The sequence below is a fragment of the Elaeis guineensis genome, chromosome 13 (assembly GCF_000442705.2).
Source record: "Elaeis guineensis isolate ETL-2024a chromosome 13, EG11, whole genome shotgun sequence".
In the NCBI taxonomy this organism is placed as follows: Eukaryota; Viridiplantae; Streptophyta; class Magnoliopsida; order Arecales; family Arecaceae; genus Elaeis; species Elaeis guineensis.
Genome location: NC_026005.2, coordinates 48324563 through 48342947, shown reverse-complemented (window position 1 = coordinate 48342947; position 18385 = coordinate 48324563). Strand labels below are relative to the sequence as shown.

Genomic DNA, 18385 nt, shown 5'->3' with positions numbered 1-18385 from the left:
ACAAAAAGGGTAGAAGAAATAAAAAGAAAAGAAGGAAAGATAAAACAAAAGAAAGAAAGAAAAAAGGAAAGGAGAAGGGGGAGAAATAGAGGATATCTACCAGGACTATGGTTAGAACAGGACAAGATAGCGGGACGTTTTGTTGCATGGAGAAATCAGGACATCTCCATCCCATGGGTTTTCAAACATTGACCTTGTATATCAATACAACGTGAAAAACTATGTTTATAGCAGGGTTTGCCATACCGGGCCGAACCGTCCGGTACGGGGCGTGCCGAACCGTCCCGACGGGGAACCGAGATGGTTCCGGCATGCAAAACGGTACATGCCGTTGCCGGAAAGAAAAAGAGAGGAAGAGAGAGAAATAGAGAGAGAGAGGAAGGAAGAAAAAGAAGGAAGGAGATCCGCCAGAGGCCCTCCGACGGGCAGCCGTGGCCGTCGGGCGGCAGAACGGCCTCCCGCGGTTCCGCGCGGAGAACAGGGGCGGATCACCCCTGTTTCTCGGAATTTTTTTTTAAAAAAGCTTTTTCAAAACGAAGTCGGCAAGTGGTTTGCCGACTTCACTTAATTAAGTCGGCAAACCACTTGCCGACTTCATTTTGAAAAAGCTTTTTTTAAAAAAAATCGAGAAACAGGGGTGGATCGCCCCTGCTCCCCGCGCGGAGCCGCGGGAGGCCGTTCGGCCACCCGACGGCCACGGCTGTCCGCCGGAGGGCCTCCGACGGATCCCCTTCCTTCTTTTTCTTCCTTCGTCCCTCTCTCTCTATTTCTCTCTCTTTCTCTCTTTTTCTTTTCCGGTTTCCTTCGTCGGTTCGCCTTGATTCGGAACGGAATGGAGGCGTGCCGTATCGTACCGCCGGCCGGCCGATCCGGCCACCGGTACCGGTACAGGAAACCTTGGTTTATAGTGTCACTTTGATCATTGCTAGATCTACATATTCACTTTGAAATATCAAGTCCACCTCAAATAGGTCCACTCATGCTTTGACTGATCAGTTTGTAAAATTGATACAGAAGAGCGCAATAAGTAATTTTTTAATGTGGTCAAGAATTTAAGTTTTCACTGAATCTTAAAATCACACCATATATTCAATTATTATTGAAAATCCAAATCTTGGTTCCTTCAGATAATGTAATATCAAAAGGTTTCAATCAAGGTTCGCAGACTCGGAAATGGATCCTATGCCGGCTGACTAACGGTATGAGTTAGTATGCCCCGAACCATCCGGAGGATCATGGAGCTCGGAAGACCTCGGCAGCCCCCCAATGCGCCATCGCCAGCCTTTCCATCTCCTTCTGTCCCTTCCTCTCTCTCTCTTCCTCTCTTTCCTTCTCTCTTCGTTTTCGTCGGCATTCCGAATTGAATGTCAAAATTGCACCAATTGGTGGCTAGTATGGTTTATCATGCCTCGAACCACCCGGTTCAGGGTGGTTTAGTGAACCATGGTTCCAATTAAAAAAATACAAATTTAGTGAAAGAGTTAAAACACTTGATTGTAAAGAAGAGTTCTGATAATTTATAACAAGTCATATGTTCTTGGAACCCTGTACCGAGCATTTTGACACTGCACCAAAATGGTAGCATTATGGGGTCTTGTACCAAGATGGCAAATCTTATGGAAGAACTTCTAATTAGAATAGAATGTCAAGGCAAATATGTGTTTAAAATATCAATAAATGATTCATACAATTTCATAAGAGCATATAGAACATAAAACATGAATTGAAGGTAGCATAGGACGACGAACAATTCAAAATCATCAAAAGAGAATATGGTTTTAGAAACTAAATTAATCATAAAGTCCATAGTTCAATAAAACTCTAGGTTTGAAAAGTGGCAAGTGGTCCAGGGCATCAAAAGTGGCTAGTGGTCCGAGATATAAAGATATACACCATGCACAGGAAATTCCTGATTTCTTCATGGCATAGGTTACTGATCCCATCATTTATCAAATATTTGATCAATTAATAATATTGAAATTATCATCCAAACTAAAATTTGATGTCTGTCTATGCGCAATTTCCCTTTATAAGAATGCTGACAGGAGATGCTCCTTAATCTGTCAAATAGAATTTGAAAAAAAATGCTGTGGACCTCATCATTTTGTCATGCTGAAGCATAAATAAATGGGAACTACATTTTAGTAATTTTTCCATTTCAGTACAACTGGTAAAATGATACTTGAACATCCATCCCAATGTCCCATTCATGACCTCCCACCCACCTTTTTGGCCACCTCTTTTAGCTGGGACAATTAGATGTTTGAGACCTGGTGATCACTGTATCTTGTGGAGACCAGATAGGCTTATGTTATTCACTAGTTTTTATGCTGATGATAACCTCTCATCTTGCTGATGCTACAATATATATTCATATGTGCCATGGTAATAAGGCAGGAAATGGTATTGTACCAGAGGTCCCTTCCACCATTATAAGGGCGCCACAGAAATTTCATATCCATAGGTTTTCCGATTGTCTTGATTCTTGAAATATGAGCATAGTGTTACCATGGGGTTGTTCCTTGGCTGAGAAACAGGGTAAAATTAGAATGAGATAGCTAATAACAAAAACATGGTTGAGTCTCCATTTCTGTCATGGGGTAGGATGAATCTTTGTGCTTATTACATAGATCCATGGTATTCTAAACCGGCTCGAACCAGCCGGTACACCCAATATTGTACCGTACCAGTAGGAAACTGGTTCGGTTCAAGTCGGATTTTTGGAAAATGGCATGAACCAGACCAAACCGGTCGGTTCGATACAGTATTGGCCCGAACCGCCTGATATCGGGCGGTTTGGTCCGGTTCGGCTCGGTTTTCTTTATCTTTTTCTTTTTTGTGCTGTTAGGTGGGATTTTTTTATATTCGGTACGGTACAATATGGTTCAGAATGGTACTGAGCCTGCGAATCTTGCATAGATCATTAATTTTTAAGAAAATTTTAACGTTTGAGATGGTAAGTACAGTTATCTGCACATGGATGTGAAGTTAGGTGCAAGCTGGATGCAATGTCGGTGAAATTTTGAATACATAGGGATCTGTTATATGAGGAAGCTAACCAATTGAGTGCTAATATTTATTAAATGAATTTCAGTTAGATGACCTTTGGGAAATAAACTAATAGCATGCAGTATGTGGCTGTTTGTACAAAAGTAGGTACTACGTTGTTTATGCACAGTTCAAATGATGTCTATATTGGGAGCACATATATGAGTTTCTATATGGCAAAGATTCCTGCTTTCTATGTCTTTGCTTTCTTAATCTTGTTTATTATTGCATGCAAAATTGAAGTTAGGAGCCTTCTTCTTGCTGATATTATCTTTATCTTTTTCTTGGTACTCAGTCACCCCAAAAGCACCAGGACTGTGTTGCTGGTGTTCTTGATCTTCCAATGTCGAAAGTTGTTTGCAGGACCAAGCGCATTGGTGGTGGATTTGGTGGAAAAGAAACGAGATCTGCCTTTATTGCTGCTTCAGCTTCTGTACCATCATATCTTTTGAAGAGACCAGTGAAAATTACTTTAGACAGGGATATAGACATGATGATAACTGGACAAAGGCATAGTTTCCTTGGGAAATACAAGGTGCTAAATTCAAAATAATGTAATGAATTTCTAATTGTTGTTGCATTTCAGGTTTCTTCTACCAGCATGTCCTGTTGACATTGGAGAATGACCGCAATTATATTTGAAACTGCATTTGTAGATTGCCATGCATGTTCTAATAAATTTGCTGTGGAGGCATCAAAATTTAGACTGCTGTATCACTTGAAATTCATAGAAATTCATTGGCTTGTGGCCAGAAAGGTGGAAATTTACTTGTCTAATAATATAATGATGAAGTGATAAACTGTTAACCTTGTTTAGTGAAATAATATTTTCAAGTAAGCTGATCATTTGTTGAATAACAAACAACAAATAAAATCTTTCATTTCTTTGTTGGAAAACATTAATTGATTGCTATTATGCATTTAACATGCTTCGTTAGGTGAAAGAACGTATTGATGCTGTATTTTGTTAATTTCTCTATGGCTATTGATATGAATAGGCATCTATAGAATGATATAGCTGATGGTTGTTTCAAAGTTTTAATTTGAAATAAGTACCATGGTTACAGCAAGCCTGAAAATAGGTGCTTTCAGCTGCTTAGAAGCTGTAAACTTCAATTGGACTCCACATATAGCATTTCATATCAAAGCAAGTGAATAATGCTACAATGGAATCTAATGGGAAAAGAACTTAAGTTTATTTACATGAGAGTAGAATAACCAGAGAACCTTGTTGTGGGAGAGTTGCTAATTCAAGTATTTGAAAAGTCTGTGCATGTATGCTATCCATGTTATATTAATTTTGATGCTAAGAAATTTGAAATGACTTGTTATTTTGATTTGATTCCATAAGAAATTGCTGATCAGTTGTTGAGAGAACAGTTTCGATAGAAGATTGAAGTAGATATTAAAATGCCAATCTTAGGGCAAGCTTGAAAAATAGAGTGAAGAAGGGAATGCCAATATCCTGAGGATTATGGTACCCACAAGGTAGCAAAGAGTACAGATGACTAAAACCCAGTAGACGATTTGCCTGGTGATGGAAAATTTGGTCAAGCACATGCTCGACTTAAAAATGTTGTATGGAGAAACTGAATGTAAATTAAAGTCCTTATGACAGTAGGTAGGATCATGAAGTGACTTGCCTTCATTTGTGAGAAGCTCCAAATGATGTTTGATGGGGAATCAGGCTAAAGTTGGTGTCAGGCATGTGATGAGAGAAGGGATGCTCGAAGTACACTTCTGCTGAAAGGTGAGCACTAGGGGAAACCTCTAGGCCCAAAAATTAGCGAAATTGTCAAGGTTATTCATGTTGTTGTATGATTGCTGTTTCTCCTTTATTGGCTTGACGTGATTAGGTTTAAACAATATTATGTTGTTGACGTAATGAGGCAGATGATGAAAAATTTATTATCAACCAGTGAAGAGCAAAAGCATATAATTCAGAAAGTAACATGCAAGACAACTGAGAAGCTATTAGGATTAAAAAGTTTTAAAATGGAGTTGCACTTTAAAATACCGTAAAATATCTCAATGAATAGGCAACAATGAAGGTTGAAAATAATTTCAAAATATTCACAAAAAGCTTGTGTTTTCACAGATGTTTCCATAATCAGAGCATATTTTTAAAGTTGAAAGTAAATCCTAACTAAGTTTTTAAATAGACTTTTGGAGATTTCAAATAATTCTCATAATTCTCTCTAGGATTGTCATAGACCTAGCTTGAAAGATTGCTGACTGGACTCCTTAACCAAGGGATGAAGGGTCTGTTTGAGATCAAAACCTATTGTAGATGGCAAAACATAACTAGAATGATGATAGAGAGTCCATGAGGAGGTTATGGACAAACCTTCTGTTGAAGATCTTTTTGGAGAAATAGTCTCAAGTTAGGCTAATAAATAATGTACTAACCAAGGTTCACTGTCTTAGTACCGGGCCTTGTACCAGTGCCAACTTGTTACCATGTCGGTATGGGGCTGGTTTGGTATGCCAAGTTTGGTACATGCCTTGCAGTGCACACTGGTATCGAACCGGTACGATATGGTATGGAAAATCTTGGTAGTAACAAATTGTGGGTGTGGTAATCAACATGATTGATAATTGGGGCTTCAAATTATGCTCTCATTCAAAACCATGGGTCAAACAATCCTTCTATTTGACCAAGCCATTATACTTGTCTTTTTGTTAAACTTCATGCAAGTAGTACACTTGTTCCTAGTTCACCTTCTTCCTATCTTAGCTCACTAGATGTTCATTTTGTCTCACTGAGCATCGATTTCTCATGCTTGTCTACTTTAACCTTACTATACTTCTCTTGGCACTTCGGATGTCTGCTTGTTGCGACATTGGCTCCTGGTCTATTTGTGGTGCACTTGTCCTAGTGGAGTCTGCCTATTACAAAGTTCTGGACTACATCATGAGTGTTGTTTTAAGTAGTTTCACTGTAGTTTTAGCAGTTTTGTTGAATTTTGTAAAGAAATCTTAAGATTCAATTACAGTAAGTAACCTTAAAAAATAGTAAGAAAACCACAGTTATTTAAAGAAAGATAAATTAAACATTATTATGGGATTTTGTTTTTTCATGTTGGGGACCTTTAGATGCATTGGTTAAGTACTTCCGGGTGGAAACCAAAAGTAATCATTATCAAAAATGATAGTTTCAAGAGTCATGTGAAACTTGTACTATATTATTGGTAATATAACATAGATTAATAGAAATGTCTACGAAATTTGAGCTCCTAGGATAACCAAAACTACAGTAAAAAAAATAATTATATTTTTATTTCAAGTCTAGTTTAGAAAAAAATGCTTTCCAGTCCAATAAGTTAAGTTGCTGACTAAAGTCAGGAATCAGCCTTTTTCAGATCAGGTTTGGGCCAAAATCAGATCTTTAGCTTGGTTTCCACTGAGTAAAATTTCAGACCAAGGCTTTAAATCTTTGTATTGGGTGATTTCCCAATTTGCTCCTAGGATGGTATGGAGTTGGAATAGGAGGAAGCATCACAACATCCCAAAATAGTCTTAGCAATTAGAAAAGCTGAAGAAAAACAAAAAAAAATGGTCCCGGTCCATCTTGATTTTCTTGGTTTGTCTTGAGTGTCGAATGCAATTGCGATGGTTAGGATCATGGTGAGCGGAACGATCTCAAATTGTCTGGTTCGGAGCATGCCGAACTGTACCCATGGTGGACCAGGACGGTTTCAGCCTTTGAAACAAAACATCGGCAAGGAACCAGGGAGGGAGAAGGAAAGAGAGGAAGAGAGAGAGAGAAGAGGAGGAAAGGTGAGGGAGAGGAAGAGAGGAGGAAAGGTGAGGAAGAGACCCCTCTGGAGGCCGTTGGAGGGCTGCCAAGGTTGCCGCAGGCGCTACCTAGGGAGAGGATCTCCAGATTGATTGAAATAGTGGCTCAGATCTTTGTTTTGTTTTTTGTTTTGGTGTTATTGAGGGAAACGGCAATGGCCTCCGGCCCTTGCTTTTTTTGCCCCTGCTTCGACGCTTCGACGGCCTTCGGAGGCTGTCTGAGGTCGTCTCTGTCTTTCTCTCTCCTTCCCTCCCCTTCTCTCTCTCCCTCTTACCTCTATTTCCTTCTCGCTCTCCTCCTCTCTGCTTTATTAGTTCGGGTCCGGCACAGAATGGCACGAGGTGTATTGAACCATGCCATCAGCCAACCAATATGGGCTCCAGTATTGGCACAGCCAACCTTGTTTGAGAAGGACCAAGACAATTGGGATGTCTCATTTCAGGAGAAACCTCTCTCTACACCTATCCTAGTCGCATTTTCTTGTTAGAATGGTATGGTACTGTTAGTACCATCCTGGTAGGACCTTAAATCTTACTTCAAATTGTAAGCCATTATATGCAAGGCCATATGGATCACTCAAATCAAGGTTCATACTGTTTGCAGTATCAAACATGTCATTTACATTTTGTGCATTTTCTTGCATTTTGAAACCTTGGAAGCATGCATGAAATTATTAATTAATTGGCTCTCTTTAATTAATATATAAGAATTTTTGGTATGCAAAAATGCTACAAGATTTTGAGATGCTATAGCCCTATTGGGAATTGGCCTCTTTACTTTTGCAAGCTTGAGAATTTTTAGGATTTTTATGAGAGGAAAAATGTTAAGATTTGGACAATGGCTAGCTAGATCTTAAAATTTGGACAGAATGTTACTCAAGAAGGTTCATTGTCTTATAGATTAAGAAATATTTCCAACCTTTTGTTGCTTTTAAGAATCATACCTAGTGAATACTGGAAGGCAATAAAAAACCTGCATATTCTTCTCATTTTGTTTTGTGATCTTATATCTTAGATGCTTAAGTTGTTAAAGCATAGCTTTCATGAGCTTTTTTGTGCTTTGTTTATGAGCAAACTACATAATGATTCAACTTTCTTCAAATATTAGTTTAATGCTTTTGAGTTCTGTAGGAAGAAGGAATTTTTATCCCTATTTAGGTGAGGAATTCATTGATGCTTAACTATTTAAGGGGAAAAAATAATTGGTTAGACCATCACTTTCTCATGTTTTCCATGTGCTATGTAATTTATTTATGTTTAAAATATAATAAATGTAAGAACTTCTTCCAGATTGGGTACACAAATGCTGGGAAGCTGTTGGCATTGGATCTCCAACTCTACAACAATGCTGGAAATTCTTTAGACCTGTCTCTTGCTGTCCTTGAGCGTGCTATGTTTCATTCAGATAATGTTTATGCTATACCACATATCAGGGTTCGAGGGCAAGTTTGCTATACCAATTTTCCAAGTAATACAGCTTTCAGGGGTTTTGGAGGTCCTCAGGGTATGCTTATTGCAGAAAATTGGATCCAGCGAGTTGCTGTAGAGCTTAAGAAAAGTCCTGAAGAGATAAGAGTAAAGTGTTCTTCAATTGCATGTCATCGTGCTCTGTAGATATTATTTTAGTTATCGTGGTCCTCATCATGCTCTGACTTCTAAATCAATGAATATCTGTCAGGAACTTAATTTTCAAAGTGAAGGATATGTGCTGCATTATGGTCAGCTACTTGAAAACTGTACATTGAGGCAGGTATGGGATGAACTAAAGGCATCTTGTGATTTTTCAAAGGCTCGTGAAAGGGTAGACCATTACAATCTCCAAAATCGCTGGAGGAAGCGAGGAATTGCAATGATTCCAACCAAGTTTGGTATCTCCTTTACTACGAAGTTCATGAACCAGGTAACTGAGAAGCTGCAAAAATAGTTTGCTTTCTACATTTCTCAATCACCATTTGGCTTTGATTAAGTCCCTTGGGGTTTTAAATAGCTCCAAAATTGTACAAGGCCATCTGTCTCTGTCAACCAAGTTCTACTTAATTAACTTCTGATGTTTGGGATGACCATGTTGGTGGAATAACTATTTGGCCACCATAATAATTTTTTTCTGTTAGCTTGTGCATATGAAATAAGTCCACCATGTATATCAATTTTGGAGTTCAATATTCTGCTGCACACAACTTTTATAGTTTTATTATCACATATTATTTATTGTATAGGCCGGTGCTCTCGTACAAGTGTATTGTGATGGGCATGTTCTAGTGACGCATGGGGGTGTTGAAATGGGACAAGGCCTGCATACAAAAGTTGCCCAAATTGCTGCCTCGTGCTTTAATATCTCTATAAGTTCGGTATTTATATCAGAGACAAGTACAGATAAGGTGAATTTGTTCCTTAAGCTATACCATGTATTCTGCACGTTTGCTCTTGATCTTTAGAATATAAGATGAAAAATAAATATGTTAATGTGCAATAGCAGTGAATAAAATCTTAGCGATGGCAACAAGAGGTTTACATTCATCAATCTGTTATCACATGGACTTTTGTCTAAATTCTTTTTTGTTTTTTTGATCTAGATTCCCAATGCATCACCGACAGCGGCTTCTGCAAGCTCTGACATGTATGGTGCAGCAGTTTTAGATGCTTGTGAACAAATTAAGGCACGCATGCAACCTATTGCTAACAGACACAAGCACAGTTCTTTTGCTGAGGTGATGCATCTTATAGTAACTGAATGTCTACCTTTTGGAGCTTAAGATTCCAGATTTATTCTCTCAAATTTAATCATTTCTTGCTAGAAAGAATGCTGTTCATCTGATATGATAACAACCAGGGCATTTGTTAATACGGGTGTCACCCATTGTTGCAATGAAAGGTTCAACATTTTTTGATTAGCTAACCTCCACATTGTTATGCAAGGGATTGGTCTTCAAGTCGGCATAATTCATTTACTAACTTCCTTTAGACTCGACAACTTGATTATGAAGCACTGTAATACTTTTTCCATCATAAATAATTTTATATCATAAATACTAATTAAAACTTTTTTACATGCATTAATACTGAATTATGATTCCTGTCATTATGAAATTTTAATTTTGACCTTTATCTTTGTTATGTTTTTATTTCCAGGTATGTTATTTAATGTATTATAAATAGTAAGCCATCTACAATGCTTTGTCATTAATATAACTTGAACAAGAGAACAATAAACTATTAACCTTCTAAGATGGTCAATGATTGTTCTTTTAGAGCCATAATACATAAATACTAATATTTAATTTTCAAGTACATTTTGCGCACAACCATAACCATAACCACTCAACTTAGCCCTAATTATTTGGTGTTATGCCAAATTTGATGTTACTTCAATAGCTTTTCCATGTCTGTTTTCATAACGTCCATCCTTGTTATGTTAGGTCTTCCCTCCATTCTTTATCATGTTTGTCCATTCTATCTCAATCAATTCTCCATCAATTTCTCCTTAATTTGTGAAACTTTTATAGTTCCTTTTATTATACTTATTTCTTCACACCTTCATTGCTTTAGAATAGTTCCATCTCAACCTTCATTTCTTCACCCTCTTTATTGCCCAACATATTGAGAAAATATAACAATCCAAGCTTTTTATTGATGTTTAGCTACATATTTTCTATATGCAGGAAGTCTGACTTTCGGGATACGCATGCAGAAATCAGATTGCAGCGAAAACTAAACTGATCTAGATTTAAAACCTTTTAAAATCAAGCATGCATACAAAGTATAGATCTAATCTATACATAGCCAGGAGCGTTCACATGTTGAAATTAAGATTCTGAAATTTAAAAAATCAGATTAGGGATTTCACCTTATGCGGGTAGTTTTCACCGCAATCTGATTGCCGTGGTAATCCGATGAGGTTCCTGCAAAGCCATACGCATCTGGCCTCTATAGGTATCGACACGAGACTCTCGAATCCGATCAGAGGTTTGCGACTTCACCGGGTTGCTAGCTCCTTTGTAGAAGATGCCTCCTGATGGTTGATTGAAGATCCTCTTCGTATCTCTCAGACTCTCTTAGAGAAGAAGAATAGGAGGAAGAAGAGGAAGAAGATCAAGGAGACTCTCTCCTTTTTTTCCTAGAATCTACGCACAAGATCTCTACGTTAGAGATCTATCATGCTTGAGAAAAGAACTCTTCTTTTCTCTCACACCTAAGAAGAATTTTTCTTCTTTTCTTCTACACACAAGAGAGAACCTTTCTCTCTACTTTTCCGCATGCCCAAATCTGATCTCTTATCAAATTTTTTTTCATGTTGAAAACCATGGTTTCCCACACCCAAAGACCATCTATTTATTGGTGTGGAATAGGGCTAAGAGAGGAGTTTGGGGGAGGCGTCCAAGAAACCATCTATTTATTGGCGTGGAATAGGGCTAAGAGAGGAGTTTGGGGGAGGCGTCCAAGAGTTGGATGCCTCCCTATTTTCTTGGCGTGTAAGAAGAGATTTTGGGGTGCTAAATAATTCTTTGGCATGGCCCCCTTTTTTAGCGTGAAGTTCCTTACGCCAAAACCCTTTTGGGCATGGGCTATTACACGCTAATTCAAGAGGTTGCATGGATGGGGCATGGGGCTTTCTTAAGTGGCATTGGGAGAAAGAGTCCCAATCAAATTGGGCTCTCTTTTGGTGCCTCAATTAAACCCTAATCAAAACCCAATCTAATTAGGATTTGATTGGACCTAAAGAGAATAAAATCCTAATCCAATTATGAACCTAATTTTTCTTGATTAAATCGTAATCCAATTAGGGATTAGATGGCACCCAAATCCTAATCTAATTAGGAATTGGTCTCCCTTGCAATTGGGTTATCTCATAATCCAATTAGGCTTGATCTAATCAAGTCTAAGTCAAGCCAAATTGAATTCAATTCAGTTAGACTTGATCCATGCCCCATTGCTCAATCATATTGAGCCAATTAGCAATTCAATTGTTAATTAATCCTCTTATAACTCATTAACTCTTAGCGAATTGCTTTATTGCAACTCTTGCAATGGATTAATCATCAATCATATTGATGATTAGACCTAATGACGATTCATAATCGCTAATTAACCATCTAATTGGACAAAGATCTCTTTTGTATGTGATTCCATAGGTTCTATTCTGTCTAGTAGTGGGATACATTGTGATCTCCATCAACAATGTCATTGAAACTTCTTTCAATGGACGAAACTCTTTTCAATTCAACCAATTGAGAATTATTAATTATCAAAATAATTCTCATTGGTTCCACAATCCACCAGTGACATCTAGCAGTATGTAGTGGCAATCCAGCAGAACTGAAAATGAACCTCTAAGTGTAGTTATCGTGTAGTTCGATTTTTCTATCGTGAGTCTTGATAAGATGCAGATTAACTCGTCAAATCCATTCGTCCGTCATATGCCAAATTCAATGGACTCGAATCCATGTGAAATCTTATAGAAACTCCTTTCCATCATTCACTTATAATGACTATGAATTTTAGGACTCAGTCTTATGAACTGCATTGGACCTCTTCCTATCTATTAGGATCGGCAGATCCCATCTTAATGCACATCTTACTCCTACAATGGATCTATTGTAGCCAAGATACACCACAAGATTTCGAATGGCTAGGTAATCAAGTGATTGTGCAGTAAAACTACAGCAACTTCACTGTGAACAGTCAAGACATCGCAGGCCAAAGAACTATCTACACAACTGCAATATTGAGTAAGTTACTGATGAGTAAGTAGGCATTTAAGTGACTTCTCGTGCTGGTCACACTCAGTATCCTTAATCTCTATCAAATACCTGCACTCTCGCTTCAATGTCTCCACACTGCAACTTCGAGACTCATCTATCCGAGAAGAAAAGCGATCCGTGCACTAATCTATCTGGATCATTCACCGTCCGTGTGATGATCCATCGATCTGGAGCATTTAGGAATTGACCTCAAATTACACGTGCCTTAAATTCTCAACTCTCGAAAATATGTGTCATTGTCAGGTCAACTTAGACGATTCATAAACATAAAAATACATAACATGAATTAAAAAATATTTTAATTTTATTAATTTTAAAAATTCAATGATAAAATTATGTCCTAGAAAGTGTACATGTGTCGGTCCATCTGGTTTCTAGGGCATACATCTAACAATCTCCCACTTGACCTACATTGGCGATAAACTAAAGCTCCATCTTCTCAAGGTGAGCTTCAGTCTTCTGTTGGCTTAGCGGCTTGGTCAACGGGTCAGCCACATTATTTGTGGAGTCGATTTTCTGCATCTCGATGAATTTTTTCTCGAGATATTTATGAATCAAATGGAATCGTCGTTCGATGTACTTGGACATCTAGTAAAACCTCGATTACTTAGCGAGCGCTATGGCACCATTGTTGTCGCAAAGAGTGGAACGACATTTAATGCCATCACACCCAGCTTCGCAATGAACTTCTTGAATCAGAATCCTTAGCAGCCTCCGACGCGGCGATATACTCTGCCTCCATGGTGGAATCTGCAATGATCTGTTGCTTGAAACTCTTCCAACTAACCGCACCACTGTTACACAGGAAAATAAAATCTAATGTAGACTTTCTATTATCAATGTCAAACATGAAGTCTGAGTCAGTGTATCCCTGCACCCATAAGTCTTCTCCTCCAAAGATCAAGAATAGATCCTTAGTCATTCTCAAGTATTTAAAGATATTCTTCACAGTAATCTAATGTTCTTCTCCTGGATTCGATTGATATCTGCTCGTGACACTCATAGCAAGAGAAATATCAGGTCGAGTACATAGTATAGTATACATGAGGCTTTCTATAGCAGAAGTATAAGGGATCTTACTCATATGCCGAATCTCCTCAGGTGTGCTAGGACATATTTTTTTGGAGAGATGAACTCCATACCTGAGGGGCAATAGACCCCTCTTGGAGTTTTTCATGCCGGACCTCTTTAGCACTTTCTCTATGTACAGCTATTGTAAAAGATCAAGCATCCTTTTAGATCTATCTCTATAGACTTTTATTTTCAGAATATAGGACGTTTCTCCAAAGTCTTTCATAGAGAACTCTTTAGACAACCATAACTTAACAGAGGTCATCATGGGAATGTCATTTCTAATTAGGAGGATGTCGTCCACGTACAATACGAGGAATATGATAGCCCTCCCACCGACCTTTTTGAAAATACACGGTTCCTTCTCGTTCTTGATGAAATCAAATGATTTGATCGCATTATTAAAACGAGTATTCCAACTTCGAGATGCTTGCTTTAGTCCATAAATAGATCTTTGCAGCTTGCAGATCTTGTGATCTCCATCACTGGACGTAAATCCCAAAGACTGCTCCATATAGATATCTTAAGATCTTCATTCAGGAAAGCAATTTTCACATCCATCTGCGAAATCTCATAGGCATGAGCCGCTGCAATAGCAAGCAGTGTTTGAATGGACTTTAGTATGGCAACTGATGAGGTCTTCTGATAGTCAACACCTTCACGCTGGCTATAACCTTTAGCCACAAGCCTAGGTTTAAAGGTCTCCACCTTTCCATCTGAACCGATCTTTCTCTTAAAGATCCATTTGTATCCAATAGGAACTATTTCTTCTGGTGGATCTACCAAGGTCTAGACTTGGTTGGTGTGCATTGAGTCAATCTCTGATCTCATTGCTTTCAATCATTTTTTGAAGTCGATGTTTAACATCATTTCGTCATAGGTTTTAGGATCATCAACATAGTCCATATCACCCATAAGGAATGTTTCCTCTACATCCTCTGTCAGCATATCGATGTACCTTTCAGGAGGATGTGAGATCTTAGTGGATCTATGAGATAGAATGGGTTCTTTAGGTTCTATGACTCGCTGCTCTTCAGAGACTCTCTTCAAGCTCAATTTTTCTTCTATTGCCTCCATCTTGGATAAATCCTTTTTTCAAGAATATGGCATGCCGGTTCACAATCACATTGTGATCCTTTGGAAGATAAAAATAGTATCCCAAAAACTCTTTTGGGTACCCTATGAAATGAGCTCTCATAGACCTACTCTCTAACTTGTCCGCCTGGTGTCGTGTGACGTGAGCCGGACATCCGCAAATTTTGAGGTGATCAAAATTTGGTTTCTTACCATGTCATATCTCATATGGTATGGTAGGAATAGACTTAGAGGAAACCTAATTAATTAAGTAATTGGCTGTTAACAAGGTATGTCCCCAAAGAAATAGAGGGAGATTGTGAAGCTCATCATGGATCGAACCATATCCAATAGGGTTCGATTTCTCCATTCTGAAATCTCGTTGAGCTGAAGCATTCTAGGTAGGGTTGGCAAAATATGACCTGACCCGCCAATCTAACTCATGTTCGACCTACCATAAATAGGTTTGGATTTAGGCTAAACAGGTTTGGATCTAGGCTAAACATGTTTGGATCATAAATAGGTCAATCCATTTAATCCATTTAATAATTAGGTTGGATTTGGATTTTAGATATATGATCTGTTTAACCTGTTTAATCTGTTTAATATTCAGATCGGATTGAGTCATAAATGGGTCAACCCATTTAATCCATTTAATAATTAGGTTGGATTTGGGTTTTAGATATATGATCTGTTTAACCTGTTTAATCTGTTTAATATTTAGATCGGATTGAGTCAGATAATCCATTTAACCTGTTTAACCTATTTCTGACCCATTTAATCTGACCTATTTAACCACTTTAACCCATTTAAGATCTGTTTAATCTGTTTAAAATCTGTTTAACCTATTTTTGATCTATTTAACCCGATCTGTTTAATTCATTTAACCCATTTAATCTATTTAATCTGTTTAAGCTAATTTGACCTATTTAATAAACAGATTAAATGGGTCAGATCGGGTCGGGTTACCTATTTAATAAATAGATCGGGTTCATGTTTGAATTTTTGATCCATTTAACAAACAAATCAGGTTTGGATTGACGATTTTCTGATCCAATCCGCATTGATCCGACCCATTTATGATCCGACCCGATCCGATTGAATCCCTAGTTCTAGGTGGAGTCCATTGAGAGACTATGCCATTTTCTCTGAGATAATTAAAAAAATCCTCCACAGGTATTTTTTTCTTCGATCTGATCGAAGTACCTTAAGTGATTTTTCAGTTTGCTTTTCTACCTCAGATCTGAATTTTTTGAACCTTTCACAGGCTTTAGATTTGTCTCATAAGAAACACGTATTCATATCATGAAAAATCATTGGTAAAAGTGATGAAGTAGAGATAACCTCCTCTGGCTGGCACATCAAATGGACCGCACACATCTGTATGTACTAGAGTAAGTACCTCAGTGGTTCTTTCTTCGTGTCCTACAAAGGATAGCTTGGTCATTTTTTTTTGAAGGCAGGACTACTGGATACGGCTCATCTGAAAATGAGTTTAAAAGGCCACTAGTCTATTAATCCTTTCATCTCCAATGTGACCTAGCCTAAGGTGCCATATGTACTTTAGGTTAATCTCATATCTGGATCTCTCAGATCCAACGGCAGTCACTATTTGCTTGGATAGGTTAATTGATTCATCTGCATCGACATGCAAATGATAGAGATCATAGAATATCATACCGCCCCGTATCGCTTTATACTACCCATATCGTACCGTACCAGTCTCGTACCGGTATGCCATACCGAAGCGTACCGACATTATCGTACCATATCGAACCGTGTACCAACATTAAATAGAATTTCACTGGTACGAGGTCCGGTACCGGTACAGCGAACCTTGATGGAGACCATTAATTAAGTGACCACGTCTAACCATTTTATTTTCAAAATAAATAGTACAATAGTGCTTATTGAAATTGATTTCATAGTCATCCTATGCTAAGCTTAAAATAGAAATCAAATTTCTACTAGCAGTAGGTACACAATAAGTCTCTTAATTCTCGATAAAAATCAGATAGTAGTCGAAGAGGATAGGTTCCTACGGCCACAGCAGCAACTCTTGCTCTGTTGCCTACTCGTAGGGTCATCTCTTCTATCCTCAATCTTCTACATTCCTTAAGATCCTGCGTTGAAGTGCACAAGTGTACACTAGAACCAGAGTCTATAACTTAATTGGTGGTAGAAGAAATTGTAAGGTTAGTCTCGATCTCGAGCAGATCTGACATACCTTTTAAAGGTTGTCTCTTGAACTCTTCAAGATCTTTTTTGTAATTTCTTGATCTAAGACACAACCTAATTACTCGGAATTCAAAACACTTTTCAAGTTCTTAAGCCAATTCTTAAAATTAGAACCTAACAATCGGTTGTAATCAAAGAAGCAGGCAAGTCACTTAGAGACAGACAATTTTCTTACAGAGAGACGAAGATTCTAGTTAGATTTTTGTAATTGATAATTAGTTTGTTTTAGAAATTTTATTTTAAAAATAAACTACCTCCCACTATTTCTGCGAATCCCTGCACTCGGGTGGAGAAACGAGAATCCCTTCGTGAGTTAGGATTTCTAGTGGGTATTGCGGTCCCATCGATTAGCATGCTACTTCACCTGATAGTTATTGGCAAATGTGTCAACTAATAGGTGGACAAATTTTGTTCAATGCTTCTTAAGCAAATTGTAGTAGATCTGGTCTCTAGGTCCTGAAACCTCATCTAACAATTATTGATCTCATTTTTTAGTTAAATCAGATCCATCGTTGAATGCGAGTGAAGCCGTCATTGGGATCCTCACATGATAGTTATTGGGCCCAACCCTATCTCCACCCCACAGCATCTTATGCCAATAGAGTGGTTGCTTCTTTCCTAATGCAACTAAACCACTGTGTCCAGTCAAGAATAGTTAACATCAGAGAGGGTACGATACTGTACAACAATGGAAGACCCTATAACTCAATATTAACGAGGAGATTTTTAATTTAGGTCTCTTTAATCCTAATTAGTCATAAATATTATGACTAATCCTAAGGGTGTGGGCTAGCTCGAATTCCCAAGCAACCACATCAAGACTAATCAACCAAATTGACCAGGAAAGTATAAGATCGGTGGGGTTTCCTACGTTGCTTTTCTTAGATATCAATAAATTGGTCAGATCAGCGAACGGAACTAATTAAATAACCACCGAGCCAAACCATTTTCTTTAGACATTAATAGGTCAATCCATTTCAAATAGGTTAGCTTATGTAACTCAGGCTTGAGCCATTGGGCCAAATCAGGTCTTTGAGTTAATCGATCCAACATGTGGCTGTTAATTGATGTGACCAATTTACAATTATTGGGTTGATCTCGAGCACTCTTGATCTAATCCTAATCAATTCTTGATTGGGTTGGATCAACTGCTCATCTCGATTGAGCCCTATCATATACTAATCGATTATCCAAAAGTAATCGAATTACTAGACTAAATTGAACTATCCAAGCCCAAACTCTCATGTTTTATGCTTAAGATTAAGATCTTAAATTCTCAATTTCAGATTTTAATTTTAATTTCAGATCCTTAATACTTAATTTCAGATCTTTAATTCACAATTTCAAATCTTTAATTAAGTGCATTATGAACATGAGATTTAGTTTGGATGTCGAAA

The 18385-nt window shown here is 37.9% G+C and overlaps 1 protein-coding gene across 2 annotated transcripts in view; it reads left to right on the top strand.

The window, feature by feature from the left end:
* The window catches only part of LOC105056188 (xanthine dehydrogenase), a 94282-nt gene that overhangs the window by 57373 nt on the left and 18524 nt on the right, over positions 1-18385 (top strand). For both annotated transcript variants that reach the window (XM_073248060.1, XM_010938299.4), the window contains exons 7-11: positions 3344-3583; positions 8137-8421; positions 8525-8746; positions 9063-9224; positions 9420-9554. In XM_073248060.1, coding sequence (XP_073104161.1) covers positions 3344-3583; positions 8137-8421; positions 8525-8746; positions 9063-9224; positions 9420-9554 — 1044 coding nt within the window. The remainder of the gene's footprint in view (positions 1-3343; positions 3584-8136; positions 8422-8524; positions 8747-9062; positions 9225-9419; positions 9555-18385) is intronic.